The sequence below is a fragment of the Clytia hemisphaerica genome, unplaced genomic scaffold (assembly GCF_902728285.1).
Source record: "Clytia hemisphaerica strain Z4C2 unplaced genomic scaffold, Clytia hemisphaerica genome assembly, whole genome shotgun sequence".
In the NCBI taxonomy this organism is placed as follows: Eukaryota; Metazoa; Cnidaria; class Hydrozoa; order Leptothecata; family Clytiidae; genus Clytia; species Clytia hemisphaerica.
In genome coordinates, this window is record NW_027104560.1 from 848711 (window position 1) to 872337 (window position 23627).

The window sequence follows — 23627 nt, forward strand, 5'->3', positions numbered from 1 at the left end:
CTTGTTAACCTTAAAGTAAGCTCTGAATTGGGTCTACCACCATCAGCAGAAGAGGTCATGTCTGAAATACTACCACAAGAAGAACCCATGCCTGTTGAAGTGATCCAAGCAGAACCATTTGAGCCTATGGATGTTGAAACCGTGCCAGAAGGACCAATGTTTGACGTTTTACGAGAGGAATCTCAAGGAAATGATATTCGCAATGATAGAGAAGTCTCCCCACCAGCTCCTCTTTTTAACGTAAGTGGGTTATGAAACATTTTTTCTGCAAATTTTATATGGTTTTCACCTTCCAAAGTCCAAAGGGCCCGGGGGGTATCTAGGCAAGTGAAAGGATACGGGTATGTGCCGCCCTTAAGGGTGCCTTGTTTGGACCTTCAAAAATCCCTGTAAGGTAAGGGTCGTAAAAATCAAACGAATCAAAAATCTAATTTCAGTCGCCATAACTTGGATTTTATCAAAAATTTTCAAGTTCTTAAAGACCTTAAACGTGTTGTTCACTAAGGGGTAGAGAATATTATTTTTTAACGAAGGTTATAAATCAAGCAAATAAATAGAGCGACTTCTTTTTCATCATTTGATAAAAATCAAAAATATCTACTGACACACCTCAAAACCAAAGCTCACTAAATATGCTTATGTTATGCTTATTTTTTAGTAAAATTCAGGTCTCAGTACAAACGTTATGCTTATAAAAAAAACATGTATTTCTCTTAATTTTCAGGGAGATTTAGAGGATTTCAAGCAAATGTGTTACGATGAAATCAAACAAATTGATAAATCGTCAACGATCAAAGATACAAGCATCGACAAAATAGTGAATTTTAACTACAATGAAATGTGCGACGAAATCGACGAACTATGTCCAGTTCTATCGACTGCTCTTAAAGGAAGCCTAGGTGTAGCGGATGGGAAAGAGGACAAGGCAAAAGCTATTCGTTTAGGAATATATGCATCAATATTCAAAAAGAGGTAAATATATACTACTTGAATTATAATTGCTATTTTGTACTACTAAGAGAAGGAATTTTACATAGATCATTTGAATTTTACATACCTTAAGGGAACTTATTTTGGCGAGAACTAATTTTGGCGAATTTGTAGTCTCGATTTCCAGACCATAATTCTTTTATTTCCCATAAGGGTAATACTGCCACAAAGATAAAAGCCGAAAAAGAGTAAGTCTGTCATAAACAAAAATACGCGCGAGAGAGAGTTTGAATAATTTTTCCTCTTTCTGGAGTGCGTCTATCTTTTTCAGTTTCATTTATGGGTTAGCATTCTCGAATTAATCATTATTAAATTAGTAGTCTAGATCTAGACTAGCGAATTTTTGGCGAATTGAAAAAAGATTCGCCAAAATTAGTTCCCTTAAGGTAGATCTATGACTTTCATTTTTGCATCTCCTATTTACCTCAGGTATCCTAATCGTAGAAATATTGTTAATTGCCGAAATGATCAACTGTTTGTTGCGGCTGGTGTTAAAAAGAGAGCATTTGGTTGGTTTAACAAATTAGGAGTCACTAATTGTTACAGAACTGCTGTGGATGTGAATGGTGGAATGGCAAAAGATTTCGATAAGGTTGTATTGGCTTGGAAAAAGGCTCAAGAGGACGAATACAAAGGGATGAAGGCAGAGGGGTTAGATCCTAAGAATAAAGATCACGTCAAGGAGTACAGAAAGACACACCCGACACCACCAGGATATTTAGTAAGTTTAGCAACCTCAACTGTATTGCTTTTTTCTAAAATATTTTTGTCTTAATAATATAGTAGATATTTACAATAAAGCACGAGCCTAGACTAAAAATCTCTAGGATAAAACAAAATAAAAATCCAATATGAACTCATGAAAACATCTATCTAATACTAATAGGATGTTGGAGACAATCTTGATTTTGAGCAAATAACAAGGCATCAAACAAAGGATAACCACAATCAAAGTATACATTGGTTTCATCATATGGGTGTTAAACACAGGACAGATCCTATGGAAGGTAGAATTTTCATTTTCAGGTTTTATTTTCGGACATGAGAAGCTTGAGCTTTGAATCCAAAATTACAATAGTTAGAAACCTCGTTTTGCTATTTTTATGTCTTTTTAACAAAATTCTTTGTTTGTATTACAGCTAAGAGATCACCAGAAGAGTACAGCAAAACAACTATTGTCGCAAATGAAGACACTGAAAAGACGCTTTTCGAATCCAATAAGATTTTAGTTGCAAGAGTTTTGGTAGCAAATGTCCCTGCTCTCAAGATATTCAAGAAAAACGTGTGTATGCACATCCCACATATTTATACTCAAGAAATGTCTCAAAAATCAGAAGTTGTAAGTAAAAAATTACTTTTATATGGAATTTGAATTCACTTTTTAATCCACTATCAAAAATACTAAAACCAAAAAAAAATTATTTTCATCTATTTTCAATATTATGTTATAACTTTGGACTACCTTTTATAATATGCAAATGATTTTTCCTTCGAATTTAGGTACCTCTTGGACTAATATTCAAAGATGAAACGAGTACCAGTGGTATGATTGACATTGTAAAGCATATTCAAGAAAACTATGTTCCTCAAGTGACATTAGAAGATGGTACCATAGAGGTAAAAAATAAAATGAAAATAAAATGTTATTACTATTTTAGTTGCCAAAATGCTAAGGAGTTACAAGGCTTTACTTACTAGTATACTACATAGAGAAAATACCTGGCTATTTTGGGCTGCAAACATTATGAATCATCATTACTCTAATTTAATGGTATCAATTTTTAAGGTTATCAAACAAATAGCAGTGGGAGGAGACCAAAAGACAGAGGGACGGTGTGACTCAGCTCAGAGGTGCTTTCTTGATGGAAGAAATGATTTTGAAAAGCTTCAAGGAGTATGGAGTAAATTTGAGCATTGGCATTTAAAAAGAACTCTTTACATAGTAAGTATAGACACTACATTCATGTAACTTAAAAACAAAAATTATGATCATAACTAAAAATTTAAACTTGTCATGTTATATTAAAGTCTATTCACGATAAGTGTGCACTCTTTTTTCATTTACCTATAACTTTTGAAGGAATTCTTCAATCTTTATAAATTTGGTATCATTGGAAAGATATTAGTGAGTGGAACAATTTGAAATAAAAAAATTTTTAAAAAAATTCTAAAAATGAAGATGAAAATGAAGAAGAAAAAAATGAAGATCTTGTAGAAGAGTGCCATAACTTTCATTTTCACTGGAGAGATTCTTTGATTTTAGGAGATAATCACTGTGAAGAAATTTTATTAAAATATTTATTCAATATAAAGTTATGATACAAAGTTCATAAGTGATTGACCCCAAAAAACAGCAAAAAACTGCAGAAAACAGCGTTTTTAGACTTCAATCAGCTTATAACTTTGTTTGATATCTTTTGACTGAATGATTATTTTAAAGAATTTTTTTCACAGTGATGACGTTCGATGATTAAGGATTCACTTCAGTGAAAATGATAGTTATAGCACTTTTCTACAAGATCTTCATTTTTTTCTTCTTCATTTTCATCTTCATTTTTAGAATTTTTTTAAATATTTTTTTATTTCAAATTGTTCCACTCACTAATATCTTTCCAATGATACCAAATTTATAAAGATTGAAGAATTCCTTCAAAAGTTATAGGTAAATGAAAAAAGAGTGCACACTTATCGTGAATAGACTTTAAATTCAATTTGGGTATGCACTGAGTGCTCAAAATCCAAAATAGGTAAAACTATAATTCTAAGATTTTAAACTCATTCAAGGATACAGTTATCATTATATTGAGCTAAAAAAAGCTTGAACTCTCTTTTCTTTTATATTTCTAGCTCAAAGAAACACTATTTCAAAAGTCAAGTTCGGGTTCCCAATATGGCACCACTCAGTGGTCATTGAATGTAACCAATATGACAAATGCAAAATCAGGACCAAAAAAAGCCTTTAATGCATACAAAGATTTCTCAGATGTGGAGCTGGATTCTCAAATCGTTGCCTGTGCTATGGTTCATTTTGATATGAAAAATATAGATGGTATGTAAATAAAAAGTAACAAAAGTTGTAAAGCAACATTTTCCTGAAAATTAGACAGGAAACACTTAGTCTAAATTCGTGAAAATACCTAGATGAATTAAAATTACAATATGTGTACAATATTTGTACTGCAAATTTATATAAATACAATTAATATTCTAATTTCAGACGACCCAGTTCCGCAAGAAATCAAAGACTCTGAAGACCCTAAGGAAAGATTTCTTTGGCTTTACAATAACATTGAAGAAATTTTGACTAAGTAAGTATTCATTCCCAATTGGACAGTCTACAATCTAACCAGTTGAAATTTTTATTTTTGTTTTGTTTTTTCTGGTTTTAAAAGGTAATCAAAGAAATTCGCTAAATCATAGTTACTTATATTGTACTATATTGTTTGTTTTCAGATTTACAATCAAGTACAGTGATGGTTTACAGAGAGCTCAAAAAGAAGAAACACGAGAAGGAACTGTACCCATTTTGCATATGTATCTATGCTACAAGAATAAAACTGGAGAATGCTCAAAGAAAGGATACAAGAAAGCCAAAGGAAGAAACGAACATGAAAAAAAGAAGCATAACTACGACAGGTTAGCTCATGCTTCAAAAGCTCTCTAAACTTTCATTAATCTCAACTACATAAAAATTGTATATATAACAAATGGAATGCTGATTGAAATATTATGTAGTCAACTTTTGTTTATAATTTTGAATAAAAAATAGCCTTTTTAATTTGGAATTTTGTCCATTTTAGATCAAAGTGGGAGACTAAGCGGCTGGACTATCAAAAGGCTTTGTTGTCATTCAATCTGTTACTACGCAACATCAATGACTCAATCAGGGAAGGCGATGGAGAGAGGCTTATGGAAAATTACAAAGTAGCAATGTTATACTTCAAGGCACATGGGCATAAAAATTATGCTTTGTCCCTACTTAAGTATTTTTACACCATAAAACACAAATCAGAATTTGCTCACGAATTGTTGTGGGAAGGTTTTGTTAACAACAAAGGGTACCCCGGCCGAAATATTTCCCTAGATTTACATTTGGAGCACTTAAACAACTTTCTGAAAGAACTACTTAAAAACCTGAGATCTAACCTGACGAAAAACAATAACGCAGAAAGAGTTTCGAAGGCTCTGAATAACATAGTTAATGGTTGATAATACAGAAAAAATGTTGGACGTAAAAAAACAAGAATCTGGAAGTCGCAAGTTCAAGTCAGAAGATACTGTTCGACATTTAGCATCAGAACTACATAAAAACAATCCATTCAAAGAAAGTTATGAGACATACGAATCATTCAAGAATTTCAATGGTCAAATTCTGCAAAAGCTGGACTGTACAGCATTTATGGAATGGATGGTTACAAAAAGAAAAGAGTTTTTTGCTTTGAACAAACTTAACCCAAAAAAATGAAAAAAAACTTTTATTTATATTTATCAGTATGCTACATTGCATTTTTATTTACAATACAAAGAATCTTTGAATTTATTTAATGGCTTTTTTTTAAACTTTTTGAACCCTTTTTTATAGTATTTTTGAAAAGTATTGTGTTTGTTTTAATTTCTTTATGGAACTTTGCAGTGTCTAAAGTGTATAACATTGAGAAAAACATGAAAGACTTCTAATATGTACAAATAGTTTTGAAAAAAAATAAAATAAAATCCTCTTGTTAAATCACAATACTTCAAAAAGGTAAGATTTTTTGTTTGTTTTTTAATCAAAATAAAAACACTGAGTATATTTTCATTTGAGATTATATCAGTTGATATTCATGTTATAGTCTATGAAAGTAGGTTCTGTTCTTACTTGATGAGATATTTTTTGTAAATAATCCTATATACCTTCACCTGGTGTATTTTATATTGAAAAGAAAATTAGAACGTTAGCAAAACAAAAAGTAACGTGTATATATTAAAAATGTGTCTGACCCAAATAGTAATAAAAATATATACATTAAAGATTAAAAATTACCTACAAATTTTCATCATCATAATCATTGTCTGAGCTTTGCTCAGAGGAGTCTGTAAATTCATACTTAAGTTCTACAGTCTCTGTCAGATCAACTTTAGATTTTTTTGGTAAGGATGGTCCACTTTCAAAATAATTCTGAATTACATCATAAATGCGTTGAGCCCAGATTTCATCTGCTATGTAAGTGTTCAACAAATATTGGGGAGAATCAATGTAACACAAATCCTCAATAATCTTCTTCAAGATAGGGGTTGTGAGACCACTAAGAAAAGCTGACGGAACTGTACGCAAAGAATCATCAAAGTTATTATGGAAGTTACGAAGCAGATCAGATAAGTTATATTTATCATCTTCAGACACTTCACGAATAACAATTTTAAAATCTGACGGTTCTTGATTAAATTTTTGTAAATCTTCAAACAAAAACAATTGACAACAGTCATCAGCACCACAAGCGCAAGATTTTGAACAAAAAGAGCAACAACGGTGAGCAGGGGAAATAGATGAAACAGTATTAGTATTTTCGTTGAATGGAGTAAACAACTTAGTTCTTAAACACGAATCATTTCCATCACGAATGTAATCTCTCATCTGTTTTGCAATGACTGTAGAACCTTGTGGATAAGAGTATAATATTGCATGGGAAATGTCTTCACCAGACCTTCCAGCACGTCCTATTTGTTGGCAATACTCAACAAGGCCATGAGCAGGACCAAAATGTAACACATAGGAAAGATCTTTACAGTTAACTCCACAACCAAGAGCACTAGTGGCAATAATAACTCGAACATTCCCGGTTCCTTTTGTTAAACAGTCCATGGCTTTTTGTTTGTTAAAATCTGACGTGTCTGCATGATACATACCAATTAACAAATTTTGATTTGAATCAACACCATCTTTAAAAGCATTCATTCCAAGTTCGGCTAAGAACTGTTGAAATAACCAACCAGTCAGTTCTTGAGAATAACAATAAATTAAGATTTTTGGGCAGTTGATGGCATGTTCTATCAACCAGTTGAAAACCCAAGCAAAACATTTAATACTTTTTCTTTCATTTTAACAAATGAAAGACGAAGATTAGGTCTATCTGAACACGAAAAGACATATTTCAATGTTGATGATAGACTACAAGAAACTTTAATCAATTGGGTGTAGTCCCTGTCAACTGTTGCACTTAGAGCCAGCACTGGAATTTTCTCGGAGCAAAATGAGCGGACAGTACCAATTCTTCCAAAGGCCTCTCTGAAAGCTTCTCCATCTTTCGAGGAAGGTGTCCCCCAAGCAACTTTGTGTGCTTCATCAACTACAAAACATTTAACATTTTTACGAAAATGACTTGATGAGAGCATATCCTTCCAACGACTATTGTTGAGCCAAGCCTCAGGAGTGTCAATGATAAGGTTAAAACGTCCTGAAACAATATCTTGATAGTTACCATCCAGAGAACATGCACGAAGGTTTAAAGATTCAAGATAATTGTTGGCTTCTTCAATTTGATTTTGGATGAGTGCCTTCAGTGGTGAAAAAACGACAATTATTGCCTGGTCTGGCTGTCCTGGAAGCATCTTACAGACAGATGGCAGGAGCTGATAAATCATGCTTTTACCGTAAGATGTAGGTAAAATTGCAAGCGTATCATGTCCATTGATGATATTTTTAATGGATTCCAGTTGTTTTGGCTTCACAGAAAATGCTGGGTTGACTCTAGAAATGCAAGTTTCCACAGCATCTCTGACTAGAGAAGCCATTTTGCAATCTTTATCGGTCGTCTGTTATGATTTTTTATATAAACAAAGACATTGGTCACACTTACTAAAATTTAAGACATTCATCACGGGAAAAACATTTTTCAAGTAAAGACGAACAATGATCAAGCGGGAAGTTTGAAAATTATGGAAATTTATTCTGACCAATCAGAACGCAGTAGTCCAAAACGGACTAATTTTCCGAGCACTTTCACCCACCTCTGTACATATCGTTTTATTTTGATGGAAAATAAATAAGATATGTACTTTGAGGTGGGATATCCCATCTAGATCAAGAGATCTTTCGTTTACAAAAGATATTGAAAAAAATATATGGACGCCAGCAGGTATTCCATTCCCTTGCTAGCAATATAACACTATTCTTAGAAAGTCTTCTCTAGTTTTATTTAATTATCATCATCATCTAAAACATTTATCGGATTTGTCGTTTTATTTTAACATTTTTAGTTTGAAAATTGTGAATGTCTCGTTTGAACTTATTAGAAAGTCTAGTGGTTGGTAGCGCTCCACTTGTTTGCAGGATATGTGAATTAGCAACTCACATTAGTAAAAAATTTGGTTAAAGAAGTTCACGCGTATTGATATAAATTTGTGTGTTTTTTGTTTGAAGTCCTCATCCCCTTCTTCTTTTTCTATCGTACGGCCACTCGGATACAGCACGCCGAACCGGGCTCTTGGCCAACTTTTCAAACTTTTCGATTATGCGTCTTTCTTTCTAAATCTTTTCTTTTCTAGATTGTGATTGCAACACTTTCTAACCTTTGGTTAGATGACGGGTGACTCTAGAGTAGCAGGGCAAGCTTACTCATGGCCACACCTGATGCCAGACTTTGGTCTTCATCCATCGGCTTTCCATTTATTTCTGAACTTTCTTTAAATTCACTTACTTGTTTTCTCTCCGCTAAATTTGTAGATTTCTATTGATTGTTTGTCTATTGTAAGATTGTTTATTTGTGGGTTGTTACTTTTTGGTTCTTTGTTTTTATTTTATTATTGTTGTTGGTTTTAAGGTTTGTCGCTGTTTTGTTTTGTTGGTTTTCAACTTTTGTCCTTGTTGCGTTAAGTTTGAATGTTTTTTATGATTTTTAGTTTGACACGCGTTTTCTGAATTTTTGCGGAACGACCGTTATGAAGGCGCGAAGCGCCCGAATAGGGAGTGTAGCATCCTTTGGCAAGATCCGCATACGCGGGACGTAAAAAATAATGTATATGTTCGGAGAGCTGTCTCGAAAAGTGCTTGACAACGATGGACGATCGAGAAGTGCTTGACAATGGTGAAAAATGTCGACTTTGCTCTAAGGAATGATACGATTTAACCAGTGAAAAGAAGCATCTATCTCGTAAATTTCACTGGAAATTACTTTTAGAAAAACTTTATTTTTGTTTCTATCATTTTATGCAAAAATATTAAACTTTTTTGCAAAAAAGTAAAAAGTAACTGAAATTATATCGAGTTTGATTCACACGCTTGTGAAACATAAACAAAGATGGCGGTTTTTATCGACAAATTTTTTTTAAGCTGAAAGTCATCTTTTGCTTGTAAAATGACAAATGACGTTGCTACTGTTCACACTATTAGAAGTTTTACTCGAGTATCATTCTTGAGGTTTTTTACCACTTCCTCTGGGAGAGGTGTATCCTCTACTTGCTGATGTGGCTGTCAACTGAAATTTTCGATAAAATGATCTGGTGGTTGTTTGCATATAGACATTGTGGATGGCATCCAAACTTCATGGCACTTTTTTGCGATAATTGATTGGAGTAACTATTCCTATTATATCCATTAATTTCATGGAAAACTGTTCTTGTGACTTGATCAAACCAAATATCAACTACAAACAGTCAAGTCAGATTTAAAACAACATTCGGATTTCGAAATATTTTAACTTTTTAATTAAACACTATAATTTTATTGGAATTTTGTCATGGTTAAACTTAACATTCAGCGGATATTGTTGCCAAACAATGATTTTTTGTCACGTTGTCAGCCAATACACTGACTGTTCAACTATTTGAGTAACGCTTTTACAAAAAAGATTATACGCCATTGAAAAATATTTGCTTCGGTGATTGTGGTGGTCAGTAAAATTCGTTGAGGAGGAACGGTGTGAAGAACAACATTTAGACTTCGAATTATTTTAACTTTTAGACTTTACAACGTGAAGAACAGACATATTATTTTTTTAATTATTCTTCATGAAACGAGAAAGACTTTGTGGTTTTAGATCAAGCAAACATTACACTATTATTCCCATCCAGATTCGATAAAACATGATTCGATATTAAGTTGAAGTTGGTTTGATATTCTACGTTTGACGTTTGATATTCGTTTGATATTCTCAAATTTGGTTTTTGAAGTTCCTGTGATTACTTTTGGAATTGGAAACTATTGGAAGTCAATAGAGTTTATTCTCAAGGGTTTCTGTGCCAAATTTTACTGCTCTCCGTCGCAGTGTGCTCCTTCCAAAAATTGGCAACCGTCAAACCTCAAATTGGCCAAAATGACAAAATGGGGTCCTGTGGGGGAGAGGGTTCATCTTTGAAATTGGAAACTATTGGAAGTCAATATAGTTTATTCTCAAGGGTGTCTGTGCCAAATTCCACCGCTCTTCATTGTTCTTTTTATGCTAGAGCTTTTTATTATTAGTTTAAGAAAGGGTCTATTTTCACAGATACTTATGTTGAAAAATTCTAGAAGATTTGTTTTTAAGACACATCAAATTATTTTTAGTTCAAAAGCCTTGTATAAAAATACTCTCTGTAAAACAGTACAATCAGCTACGGTGCTATTTTTTGAGTTTTATTTTTTATTTTTGATATTAATTTTTGTTATTTTATGCTGTGAAAAGTTGTTGAAAGTTGTATATATTGAGCAAATATTTTTGTAATTTTAATCAGCAAGATCTTTTAAAGCTGTTAAAAAAAATTTATAAAATTGAGTACAATTCCTTTTCAAATACCTCCAGGTGCTTTTGGAACACCCCTGTCGCCATGCATTTCTAATTTTTCCAACATTCTCCTCCTTGGCATAGTCGTTTGGGAGAACGCGACCAGGCGACGGTCTTTTGAATAACTACATGATTTTTTTCTATAAGCATAACATTTATTAGCATGTGCAGATTCAGTTTTTGGTACCTTTATCATTTGTTGGCTCTTTTGTTTTAAGAACAATATAATGCTAAGCTTAAAATGCGAACCTGACATAGCGCCATAGGGGCAGACACTTGCTTATAAAAAAACGTGTACAGTAATTACTTCAGCAGAAAAAGATCTTATAAGTTGCTTTTTTGTCATTCTGCATTAATGATGGAGTAGTACATTTTGGATTTCTTCGCTTTGCGAAAACAGAACGTTCGTTCCGCAACCCCTTTTATGTTGATAATTAGCTTTTTCAGATAGAAACTACAGTTACAATCTTTCAGGCCTTACGTTTATTCAAGTTTTCTTTGTCCTGCTTTTTCTTTTTCTTCGAAGGTGTCTTGTTTATGGTAGGTGAAATCTTTTTTTTCTTCTATGTCTTTTCTTTATTGATCACAGTAGAATCAGCTGTCATCACGAAAGAAATCACAAAATCAAAATGTCAAATTGTATTTTTTCAAGGAATATTTCAAAATCAAAAAAATCATATATTGACTTTGACTTTGTAGCTTTTAAAATTCAACTACTTAATATACTGTATACTTGTTCAATTCAATTAAACATACAATTTTACCTTTCTTTTTTGAATTTATCTTTGTGATTGTTGCTGGATAGTAATATCCGTTATCGAAGTAGGCAAAACATTTCAGCCCAATTGCCAGATCCTTGTCAAGGATGTTTATGCTGTCTGGTACTGACTTTAAAGAAAAGATTTATGCAAAAAGTTATTCAATTTGTTACTTTTATTATTTAAATTTTTAAAGAGGAATGGATTGGAAAATTTTAACGGGCGGGGTGCTATTGGGATGAATTTCATTTGGCAATTCGTTTACAAAGAAGCAAAAATTTGGGTGGGAAAATGGTAGAGAAAAGCCCCAAAGCCAAAAATCTTCCTGGCTGTTTAACAAATCGGAAGGAGAGACCTCTTTTAAATCATCTAAAATTCTGAGTACTTCATAAATCAGGGGCAACCATCAAAGATAACAACAATCATCGGTATCATCTTTGATTTGCCAAAATAATTCCAGTGAAATGTGTGCTTAATGTGTCAACCTTATTTTCTGCACTTAGGGGTATTGTGGTCCTGCGGCGTCCCCGAATTTGCCTTGAAAAAGCTCAGACGAGACTCAATATTGGTTAAGTAAACACTAAAACTTGAAGCAAATGATGATCCAAAGAAGCGCTTAGCTATCAAAAAATTATCCCAACATTTGCCCCAAAGAATAAAGACATCCATACTAAATCTAAGACTGTGGATACAAGAGTCAAGAAAGAAATATAAAACAACTTTTTAAAGCAAAAATAAATCTTACAGTGAAGGCTACTTTGTCAGAAAACATGTCCATTGCCTGTGACGATAATCTAAAATCAAAGAAGTTTGCATCGGCTGATTTTGAGATGCCATCACCATAGAGTACCTCAACTGAAACACCTGAATCTGGAGGGAAAAACAAAAATATTAGCCATTTATTTATTATTCAATATCCTGTAAAGATCTCACTTTTCAAAAACCAGGAAGGTTTATATAAACAGACAAAAAATGATGTACAAAAAATTAATATTAAAAAGAGCTACTAATTTGAAGCAGTTTTTTATGACAAACTAAGGTTCAACATATACAGTTTAGTAGGGCATTTTATTTATAGATCTAATCTCTATCTATTGTATAATTTAAAACATAATACTAACCTTCCAAAAGATCCAATCTTTTTTTGATTACGGTACGTTTTCCTGCTGACATTACTTTGACAAATTGATGACAATAGAAGAAAGGTTCCTTGTTGTTATTTATATTTACGAAACAATGGCAATAATAACCTGAGCGACTGTCACTGTGCTGGTTGAAGGGGAAGCAGCTAGAGCGTGTGTAATAAATGGCGGGAGTTTGAAATCAAAATTTAAGGCGCACGATACATCCTTTAATATCTAGCTTATTCCAAAGTGTAGTTCTTCTCCTTTGGTGTTTTTTTTAACTTCGAGTAACATGTTACTTTAAGGGAGAGATAAATTTACGGAGGAGATTAGTAAAAATGGTACCTTTAGTTATAGCGAGCCAAAAACAAAAACAGTACGCAGTGCAGGTTTTATTTTACTGAATGGCTTGGATGGATACTTTATTATTTGCTTGATGCCTTTTTAAATACTATGTAATGCAATGGAAGAGTATAATCTGAACAGAAATGATAGAAAAAGAGTCTTTTCTGACTTTTTAAATTCCAAAACAGAAAGATCATTGGATCAATTCTCCAGTGGTGTTGAAAGCTCATCATTAGCAGCAGAGAAAAAAGAATAGTGAAGAAGAAGCCAAAAGGAAATCCATCGAACAATTAGAACCTTGTTCTCGTTCTGATCAGCAGAAAGATGATTCCTGCCAACATATTGATAAAAATGTATACAATATAAATTTCTCTATTGAACAAGCAAGTGCAAACAATAGTTTTGTTCAGAACAAAATTAAGTCTGAGAAGGGCATCAGTACCAGTAGTGAAAATATAGAAGCTGAAACCATTGGAAATTATGATCAAACAATAAATAATTACAACAATTCTTCATTGTCATCATTGTCGTCAGCTGCTACAGAAACTTGTTTGGAAGATCTTAATGCTAAAAACTTTCATGGTGAGACTTATTTTTAGATTTTTAGATTTGTCTTATATGTATTGTCTATGGTTAAACAGCCTATCTACAGTATGATAAAACCAGAATACTAATCTAACAATCGCATTAATAGAAATTGACTTTTAGCCTGAAAAGGCTTGTATAACGAATACATAAACGTCATTCAGTTGTTTTGGAGAACGCGGCGGTTTATTGAATAACTTATTACTCCACACTCAGTGGAGGTTAACATGCATAGCCCTCAAAGTTAAATCAAAACAAAAATAGTAGAGTAGAGCCGCAAGCGGAGCTGTGTAGTTGGTTGGTTTTGAAATTTTGCTGCTTTGATTGGTCAGTCATTTGATGACTATGCAAGTGTTACCCTCCACTGATGCAAGTAACCAGACTTCACAGTATATTACCTATAAAAGTTTTGTTCAAATTGGCGCACTAACATTCTCCCGAATTAGCACGCAATTAAGCAGCAATCACAAATATCTTCGTTTCGTGTTGCCCGACTGACTGTTGAAAATTGAGTAAAATTGAGTCAGAGAATCGTTAAATTTGTCGGACTGTTAGTGTAATTTAATTTAGACCCAATGAGACATTCTTTAAAGGGATAGCTGTAGTATCAGACCATTGACAATTAATGATAGTTCATTATATCTTTTAAAGATTATGTCCAAGGGGAACAAGATGATGCATATGATGATGAAATGGATGACTATGGAGTTGATGCATTTTTTGATAGACAAGCAATAACTGTAGATGAACCAGTATGCATAGGATCCAATACATCTCTTCAAAACTCTTTACTTCTTCATCTTGCATTTGCCAGGAGACACAACCTCACAAAGGCTGCCCTCAAGGACCTTCTTCACTTAACTAGTTTGCATCTAAGAAAACCAAACAAATTTCCTCAAAATAATGAACAGCTCCATAAAAGTTTGTCTTCAGAAGCAAATGGCATTACTAAGTTTTTCTACTGCAAGAATTGCTTTGGAAATATCGATGATCCAAAACAAACTGCATGTACCAGCTTTGGCTTCGAGAAATTTGGTAATTTTATCTACAACTCAATAGAAAAGCAGCTCAATAGAATAAGTAAAAGTATGTTTATTTTCAAAGATATGAATTAGGCTGCATGTGAATATCAACTTATTTTCATTTAAAATAAGGGCTTACATTATCAAAACTATTTGTTAATTTTTAAATTTAATAGGACCTGAGTTCAAAAGAAGCCTTATCAAACCAGTTTTGAACCAAACAACAACCTTGAAGGATGTCGTTGATGGAATAACATATCAAGAACTCATCAAGCAGGGCTATTTCAAACAGGAGGGGCTAAATTTAACATGTCAGATGAATACTGATGGAGTTAGCCTGTTTAACAGCAGTTCATTTTATGTTTGGCCTGTCTATCTCAAAATCAACGAGCTTCCACCGTTACTAAGGTAAAAAATGAATAAAACTGAATGTGTATTCAATATTTTTAATTCTTAAGGCTCCATAAATTAGTCTATTTTATTAATATCATTTGAATTAAACTTTTTATAACAAAATTGGTGGGTGGAAAAAAGGGAAACATAAACAATCATAAGCAACAATTAAATAAGTTTCAAGATTAACCAAAACATGTTTCTCCCTAAACCTTCACTTTAGGCGATCAAAAAAGAATAGGATTCTAGCTGGCCTATGGTTTGGTTATGAAAAGCCATACATGCGAACATTTTTACGTCCAATTGTTAACACTATGAAGTTGCTAGCTATTAAAGGTATGCATTTTTTGTAAACTTTTATAATTGATGATCTTAATTAAATTCGATTTTGTAAAGTTTCTTAAGATATTCTTTATTAATGTTTTCAAAACGTTTCTCAGGAACACCTGTGGAATACTTTGATGGCACAACCGAAAATACAAGACTGATGCTTATTGGAGGATTATTTGACCTGCCAGGTTTGAAAACTGTTCTTTTATTATATAGAAAATTATGTATCTCATCTAAATTATTCTAATTTCTCAAGTATAGACCTTTGGAGGGACCTCAAACAATTGCAAATTTAAAACAAATGGTAATTTAAGAGAAATATTTTGGAAGCATAAACCTTTGTAAATTGGTTGTGATGAAAAAAAGTTTTATTTCTAAATTATAGCAAAATGCATTGTTCAAGAAACGGTGCAGTTCAACGGATATTTTGGATGTAGCTGCTGTGAAATACCTGGAAAAAATGTTTCAACTGCCAAGAATGGAACAAAAGTTGTCTTTCCCCCAGAGAATGAAGATATTGAATTGAGAAACTGGAAAAAGACACTTGCTCAAGCTTCGGTTGCACTTTAGACCAACTCAACTGTATGAAATTAATATTTCTTTTGGACTGAATACTGAAAACTTTTGAACTAATTGAGTAATTGAAGTGATTATGATGAACGTTTATAATCTTTAAATGGCTTAAAAATTTCTGCTAGTGAAACTATAGCTGTCTCCTTCTTCGAAACCCCTATTCCCAATTTTCTAATTAATTTTCTCACCACGGAATAGCTAAAATAAACTGGATGTTCCTTCAAGGGATTTTTTTTCCTATTCTTATTAGAAATATTATCAAGTATGAAACATCACTCACAACCTTTTTTTATTTTCTCTAGGTTAATGGTGTGCGTGGATACTCAATTTTAGGAGAATTGCCATTCTTTGATGTTATATGGAATATTCCATTTGACTACATGCATGGGACATTTCTTGGAACATCAAGGTAAATTCAACTTCATATTTTGAAATTATATTCAGCTTTAAACAATATTCAGGGAAATTTAGAAACTGTAATCAGAGTATTCGTCTTTTCGAAAACATGTTTGTCCTGTAATCCTAGATCCCTTACAAGGTTGTGGCTTGATTCTTCAAACTCCAAGGAAAACTGGTATCTTGGAAAATTTATTAACACCATTGACAAGAAGCTGCTAGAAGTTAGGCCCCCTGATGAGGTATCACGACTCCCGGGAAGCCTTTCACATCGAAACTACTATAAGGGTACGTATACAATCCATAATTTGACTACGTGTTATAATTCTTATAGAATATTTGTGTAGCTTTCATTGCTTGCTAATGAAGAATTATAACATTTACCACTTATTTTCTTTCTCACTCTTAGCAAATGAACATAGAAACTGGATTTTGTATTATGCGTCCATTCTGTTGAAAGATATATTAGAGAAGACCTATTACAGGTAATACAATCTTCACTCCTTCAAAAATAAATCATCATTGATAATGGTCCTTATCGTAACTTGACTTTTGAAAAATATACTATTCATTTCTTATTTAATGAACAGCACAATCTTTGTGTCTTTTTTAGTCATTATCTTTTACTTGCAAATGGTATATTCTTGCTTCAAAAAGAAGAGGTCAGTTTGAGTGATGTAGATGTTGCTGAGAGGCAGCTTGATTTATTTTGGAAGAAAATGGCACTTTTGTATGGTAAGGATTTTTTCTAAATTTTACTCCAGGTAAGGAAATTGAGATTTAGTTTTTAACCAATTTTTTAATAGACATCAAAATATTGTATGTTATATATAATTTTCAGGTGAAGGAGAGTGTAAAGCTAATGTTCACAATGTGTCACATTATGGGCAACAAGTTCGTATCAATGGTCCACTCTGGGCTTCAATGTCAGGATTTAATCATGAAAGCTGGAATTCTGACTTCAAATATCTGTTTCATGGCACACAACATGTTGAACAACAGGTATGATGGCTGGAAAGTAGTAGTTCATACCTAAATAAAATTTGAATTTTAGGACTTTTTTTGCTTAATTCATCTTAAATTCAAGCTTTAACTTATTTCAAGGTTGTTCAAGCAATGAATATGGACATGAAACTTGTAGAATGGGGGTCAAAAATTCTACCACACCGGAAGGTGAATTCTTTTTGGCATTACAAGGTTCTAAGTAAGTTGATATTTTAATTGCTTCTATGTAAATAATTAATTAAAAATAATCAAGAAATTATTTTTCAAAATCAAAAGGAATACTTCCCATAGCAACAAAGACATCTTTGGACCTTACAATGACCTTGAATCTATTTCACTAAATGGATTTGAATACGATGAGGATATTTCGAAATTGATAAAAGGGTATGTATATGTCTGTCTCATTCCCCATTATTCTTTACTCAATTTTATATTAGATATTCCAATGATACATAGTATATGATACAAATGGAAATAGTTACCTTACCCTATAGTGATAATATATGATAACGAAATAATATAATACTAGTATGTGTGGAGAGTTCTGACTTATGCTTTCGTTTCAGGAAACATATGGACGCATTTCAAAAAATTAAGTTTGGGAATTCTTTCATCAAGTCGCAAAAATATTCGAGATCATCAAGAAGAAACAGTGCTGTTTTAGTCGAACTTTCAGGGGAAAAAGTAGCTGGATTTGTCATTCATTTTATCAAGGTATTCAAAAATGAAATGAAATAGTATTTTCATAACTTCATTGATTGGAATTTCTTTGCATTTCCAATTTCTCAATTCAAATTGGAGAAAATGATTTGAAATGTAGATTGTTATAACTTTAAATTTCTAGATGGACTAAGTTAGAAAAGAATTTTCAATTTTTAGGCAAAGTCAAACGATAAAACTATCCTTGCAGCAATCGAGATTTTAAAAGAAATAGACAGTGATATATGTGGCACTGTCGATGATGAAGTTGTAACACTCGGCCACATCAAGCGTTACAATAGGTATGTATCAAATATGAATGAAGTCAACTTTTTTTATTACTAGTATTGTTTTTCAGGTACGTTGGTATAATCTCAATTCTTAACCTCATTTGTGCTGGAATCTGTCTGTTTGTGTAACTTTTTGTCTCTTTCACTAATTTCGTAGTCTCCCACTTCAAAAAATGGACGGATTTGGGTTAAATTTGACAAACTTGCTTCTTTGGGCGAACTTCTGTTATTTTATTTATAAAAATACTTTGCATTGGTGACGGTATAAAATTAGAATATGACTTTTTAGTTAATAATGTCTAAAGAGAAATGTCATCTTTTTTATTTTTAGGACCAATAAGAAAATTATCTTAAAAATAGATGCGATTTTGGAAAAGAAGATCTGTCTTGACCATAAAGACAGAATTTACTTTGTTGATTTTGTTAATAGATATGAAAGTGATTGAAGTGAAATTTCCTTATACATAAGCATAATTTTCAGAAAGAAAAGAATCACAAAAATTCAATGCCTTATTCGAAGATGTGAATACATTGTTTCTTTCCTTAAAAAAGGGGGACTAAAAATGCCTTTGAAATAAGGAGGGATCTTATGAACATTTTCAAAATGAGGGGGGAGTTTCTATGGGGAGTCTTTTGATAGTTTTCCAAAATTTTTATCTACGGTTAAGGGGGGCACCCATTCTAATTTACAATTCGATTTCATTTTACATCTTTATATTCTGTTTGCCATGGTTTAGCATGGCATGATTCGTGACCAACTAGAATCTGTTTCAATTACAAATACTGTAACAGCATTTGAATTACTTCTTCAATCATTCTTCTTATTTAATTTTAGAAATAAATAATATAAGAGATATAAAAAATATATAGCAAAGACTCAATTTGGATGTTTCAAAGCAGAAATTTGAACTGCAAACAGTTGTGATGCCTATGATGTTGATGGATTAATTTCGGCAATTTTGGGCAAATTTGCAGTAAGTTTGTTGATATCCTAAATGTTTTTTTTGCCAAATTTAGGCAGTATTAATTGGTTGGGAAATATTCATTATCATGTAACGTTAAAATCGAGAGGGAAGTTGATCGATCAAAAATTACCAAATCCAAAAACTGTAAGGTTTGAACAATTTCCTTTAATCCAATGGATTGTCTGTCATATCCCTTAGTTTTTGAGTACTAATCCAATGGATTATGCAAAGTGGTCTAAAAAAGATCGATTTTTAACCATAATCCATTGGATTGTTTCTGATCAACAATTTTTAAGGATAAAATCCAATGGATTATTTTTGGATTTATCTTGGATGATGTTTGATTATGGTTGTCTATTTCATCATCCAGTGGATTATATTTCGATTATCGATGGATTTACATATTTTTTGGATTATCTCTGCTTGATCTCTGGATTGCCTCTGGTTGTTTTCAATTTTGTAGGGGTAGTTAAAAAATGATTGAATAAAAATTGGTGAAACATAAGGTGGCTCTAGGCTATTATAACTTTTAACTTGCCCATTTCTCACTTTTACAACGTTGTACAGTACTCTTAGGTTCCAAATAAACGGGGAGGGGTTGGAAAATTTTCTAGATTTTGATAAACGGGGGGGGACCTAATTGCCGGGGGGGTTCGAAATTGTACTTCTGAAACCCAAAAATAGGGTAAAAATAGGCTAAAATCTGGCTATTTGGAGCAAAATAAGGGGCCTTCTCTTTGACAGCTGAAAATATTCTTAGAGATTATCAAACGGGGGGTCCTAATAAGGTCCAGGGGGGTTGGAAAATTTTCGAAAAATTAACAAGCGGGGGGGCCGTTTATTTGGAACCTAAGAGTAGTCCTCTTAATCTAATAGACCAGGTCGATCTGGGGGGTCTGCGTCCCCCAAGAGGTGAAAAATATTTGATGGTGGTTTTGGGTTGCCAAGATGCTATTTTTTCAGGAATGAGACGGTAAATAGGCTGTTAAGGGGGCTAACTAAAATGGTAAGCTAGGTAAGTGGGGGTGTTTTTAGCCAAAATACCAATTTGTAAGGGATTTTGCTTGAGACTTGAAACACCATGGTAACTTAGAAGTGCGATTCTGCACTATCTAAAAATCGTTATTGCTTGAAACTTTCCAAATATGTTACAAATAGGTAAAATAAAATTTTGAAAAAAGAAAATTTCAAAAATATTTGCCAGGGGGTTCTGTACCAAAGAAAACAGGGGGTAAAACACGAAAAACCCCCCAAAATCGTCTTTTTTCAGCAGGAAAGTGGTCCTAGGCAAACGAAAAGCTGTTTATGATACTTCAAAGGTTATGTGGTGATAGATCCTGATTGCTCTCATCATAATATCAGGATTAACTATCCCCTGGAGGCTTAATTTTTAATTTTCAGGGGGTAAAAATTGCAAAAATACTCATTTCAAATTTTTGAGCTAATGTCTCGCGATTAACCCCTCAAACAGTCTACAACTATTAAAATTCCCAATAAAAAGCCTTTAAATAAAAAATCTGTTGCTAAGTTTAGAAAATTCAAAATACCTCAAAATCCGGGGTGGAAAAGGGCCAAAAACGTTAAATCTTTACAAAAAAAATCACTTTTTTTCAAAATTAAAGACTACCAAAGAGACTGTAATGACAGCGCGGTCCACACAAATCAGAATTACACCAATTAGGTTCAAATTTGGTTATAGTCAGTTTAATCGAAAGAAAAATATGACACCTTTATAGATTTAGAAACCTTTTGTGACCAATTTATATCTAATTATCAGCAATAATCAGCCTTATCTCATTACACAATGTGTTACGTTGGATTTTCAATCCAATCTAGAGAGTGTTTTTAGTTATTCAAAACGTTTGTAATGTAAATTTTGTAACATTTTTGTTAAAAGAATCTCTGAAAAGTGCCATGTTTAAGTTATCATGGTTCAGTGCGTGGGTTGCGTGAGTGTTATTTCAGAAAGCTCCGAAAGTGCCCGATTGTTTGTACAACATCAGTTCTGACCCTGGGAGCTTTGACGGCATGATACCTCCAAATTGGAACGAATTCTTACAAAGATTTCAGCGCTACCATCAAGATGTTCGAGATGGGAAAGTCGGCAAAACAGCCCAGCTTTGGATGATATACCTGAACATCATGAGAATTCAGCACATGATTCACACAGCTGTCCAAACAAACAACTTTGAGATGAGATTGCAAGCGTGGGATGAGATGTTGCCTTTCTATTTTGCATTTAACAAAACCAACTATGCAATATGTGGCTTGTGGTATGTCCAAATAATGAAGGAGGTTGATCTGCGATACCCTGGCTTGACAGAGACCTTCAAAACGTCTGGAATTTCTGTCCAAGCTCGATGAGCTTATCCCTCCACCAATCAGCGTGGAGAACAGTCGATCAACCGCGATGCTAAAACCTCAGGGAAATAATTACATTAATAGGGAATCAGGTTCAATATGAAATCTTTCCCAATCAAAATCAATATGTATTTACCTCGAGTTTGATCACTGGAGATAAATCAAATAGAAGGGTTACTACAGAAAAATTCTTTCGTCATTTTCAGGTGGAATCAAGTTTTTTGCGAACAAAAAGGACGCGGTTCTAAAATGGTGTTTGAATCGAGCTGACTTAGCTAAAACAACCTCTGTATTAAAAAGATGGCTGGCACTTTAAGACTATGTGATAAATACAAGCCTATGAGACCGTCCGAGATTCTTGCCAGTGAAAAGCATGTGACGGAAATTATTCAGGTGTTGAAAGGGAAATACATCAATCCTTTTGATTAGGGTCTGGATGAGTTATACAACTTTTCTTCTCTGGAGAAATGGTTGAGGAATCGTTTGCAAGCAAAATTTTGAAAATAGAAGAAGACGGGAAGAGAATGCGAGACAAATTTGAGCAGTCAAGTGTCAAAGGAAATTCAAAGAACGACAGATTGAGCCGAGTTCCTATCTACACATTCAAGACATATTATACATCAGTCATTAAACGTCAATATTTTGCAAATACAATAGAAGTAAATCGGGATATCATTGGTACCCTTCTTTCGTTTTCAATTAGAAATGAACATGCAATTGATATTCCGTCAGCTCTTGTCTACCCATTGGCTCCCCTGCACCTCTCAGTCTTGCACATGGAAATGGAAAAAAACGTGAAACACCAAAAAGCAAGCTAATGAAACTACTGGTTGCAGATACGACAAAGAAAGATCCTAGATCAGATGTTTCACTGAAGTCTATCAAGAAGAAAGATAAGTCCTTTGTCATTGACCTGATTGCTGCTATTCGAACTATGACGAAACTTCCAGATACCTACGAGAAATTCATATGGAAATTCATCGGAGACCTGCCAAAAGGGTACAACCGTATTGATATTGTTGCTGACACATACAGATCCAATTCGATCAAAGGTGCTGAACGTAATGAGCGTGGTAAAGGTCAAAAAGTTATCATCGCTTCCAAGGAATCGAGATTCCCCTATGACTTCGGAGACTTCATGAGGAATGGTGAAAACAAAACAAAATTGATTGAGCTGATGTCAGAAGTAATGAGAAGCAATTATCAGAGAGTATTGCAGACCACAAATTGTTCGAAGGTCTATTTTTCTCAAGAAGATGTTACGTATTGTCTTAGTCGAACGGGCGTCACTATTTCAGAGGATTTGTCATCTAATCATGAGGAAGCTGAGACAAAGGTCATCCTTCACTGCAGTCATGTCCTGAAAGAAAATCCCGAAGCGAATGTAATCTTAAGATCTCCATCTGCAGACACCGACATCTTTGTTCTTGCAGCATGTCTTCTAAATCCAACCAAAATCTATCTTGACTACAGCAAAGGGAAGACACGGAAAGGGTTTTGGATAAGCGACCTTGGCAAGGATGCTGTCAAGTACAAAACATCTTTGATTGGTTTCCACGCCTTTACCGGAAACGATTACATATCATCATTCTTCAAAAAAGGAAAATCAACCTGTTTCAATAAAATGAAGAAGAATAGAAATTTCGTGGAAGCTTTTCGCCGCTTGGGAGAATCATGGGATTTGGAAGAAGAAACTCAAAATTATTTGGAACGATTCGTCTGCACCCTTTATGGTTATGCTAAAGAAACATCAGTCAACGTAGTGAGAGCAAAAATGTTTGAAAAGAAGTACACCAAAAGCGGAAAAATTATCGATATGGCCATGCTTCCTCCGTGTCAGTCAGTTTTGATTCTTCACTCGAAGAGGGCAAACTACGTTAGCAAACTTTGGAAATCATCATTAACATAAGTTGTTTAGAACAAGGAGATATTACAGAAAATGGTTGGTCGAACGACGGATCTACAATTTGGGTTGATGAGGTCTTTATACAATAAGTATAAGAAAGGCAACTACATCAAAAGGATCAAAATGAGGTCTTTTCCCTTGAAGTTAA

The 23627-nt window shown here is 33.3% G+C and overlaps 2 protein-coding genes and 3 long non-coding RNA genes across 5 annotated transcripts; 4 read left to right on the forward strand and 1 right to left on the reverse strand.

Annotated features, from left to right (window-relative positions):
- The first annotated feature begins 1384 nt into the window (after positions 1–1384).
- Positions 1385–5199, forward strand: LOC136823059 (uncharacterized). Its single transcript, XM_067079353.1, has 9 exons — positions 1385–1711; positions 1877–1997; positions 2130–2329; positions 2491–2607; positions 2777–2932; positions 3838–4039; positions 4208–4298; positions 4444–4626; positions 4791–5199. Exons 1-9 carry the CDS (start codon positions 1385–1387, stop codon positions 5197–5199), a joined length of 1806 nt encoding a protein of 601 aa, XP_066935454.1.
- An 814-nt stretch (positions 5200–6013) lies between these two features.
- Positions 6014–7761, reverse strand: LOC136823060 (recQ-like DNA helicase Blm). Its single transcript, XM_067079354.1, has 2 exons — positions 7236–7761; positions 6014–6969 (listed from the first exon to the last, which is right to left on the reverse strand). The coding sequence occupies exons 1-2, from the start codon at positions 7759–7761 to the stop codon at positions 6014–6016; spliced, it is 1482 nt and encodes a 493-aa protein (XP_066935455.1).
- A 7648-nt stretch (positions 7762–15409) lies between these two features.
- LOC136823004 (uncharacterized) lies at positions 15410–16260 on the forward strand. Its single transcript, XR_010848980.1, has 3 exons — positions 15410–15472; positions 15670–15866; positions 16160–16260. It is a non-coding gene; the product is annotated as an uncharacterized lncRNA (long non-coding RNA).
- A 691-nt stretch (positions 16261–16951) lies between these two features.
- LOC136823006 (uncharacterized) lies at positions 16952–17449 on the forward strand. Its single transcript, XR_010848981.1, has 3 exons — positions 16952–16988; positions 17095–17255; positions 17358–17449. It is a non-coding gene; the product is annotated as an uncharacterized lncRNA (long non-coding RNA).
- Positions 17450–17845: 396 nt separating this feature from the next.
- On the forward strand, positions 17846–18624 carry LOC136823007 (uncharacterized). The gene is made up of 3 exons (XR_010848982.1): positions 17846–17972; positions 18138–18259; positions 18579–18624. It is a non-coding gene; the product is annotated as an uncharacterized lncRNA (long non-coding RNA).
- The last annotated feature ends 5003 nt before the right edge of the window (positions 18625–23627 follow it).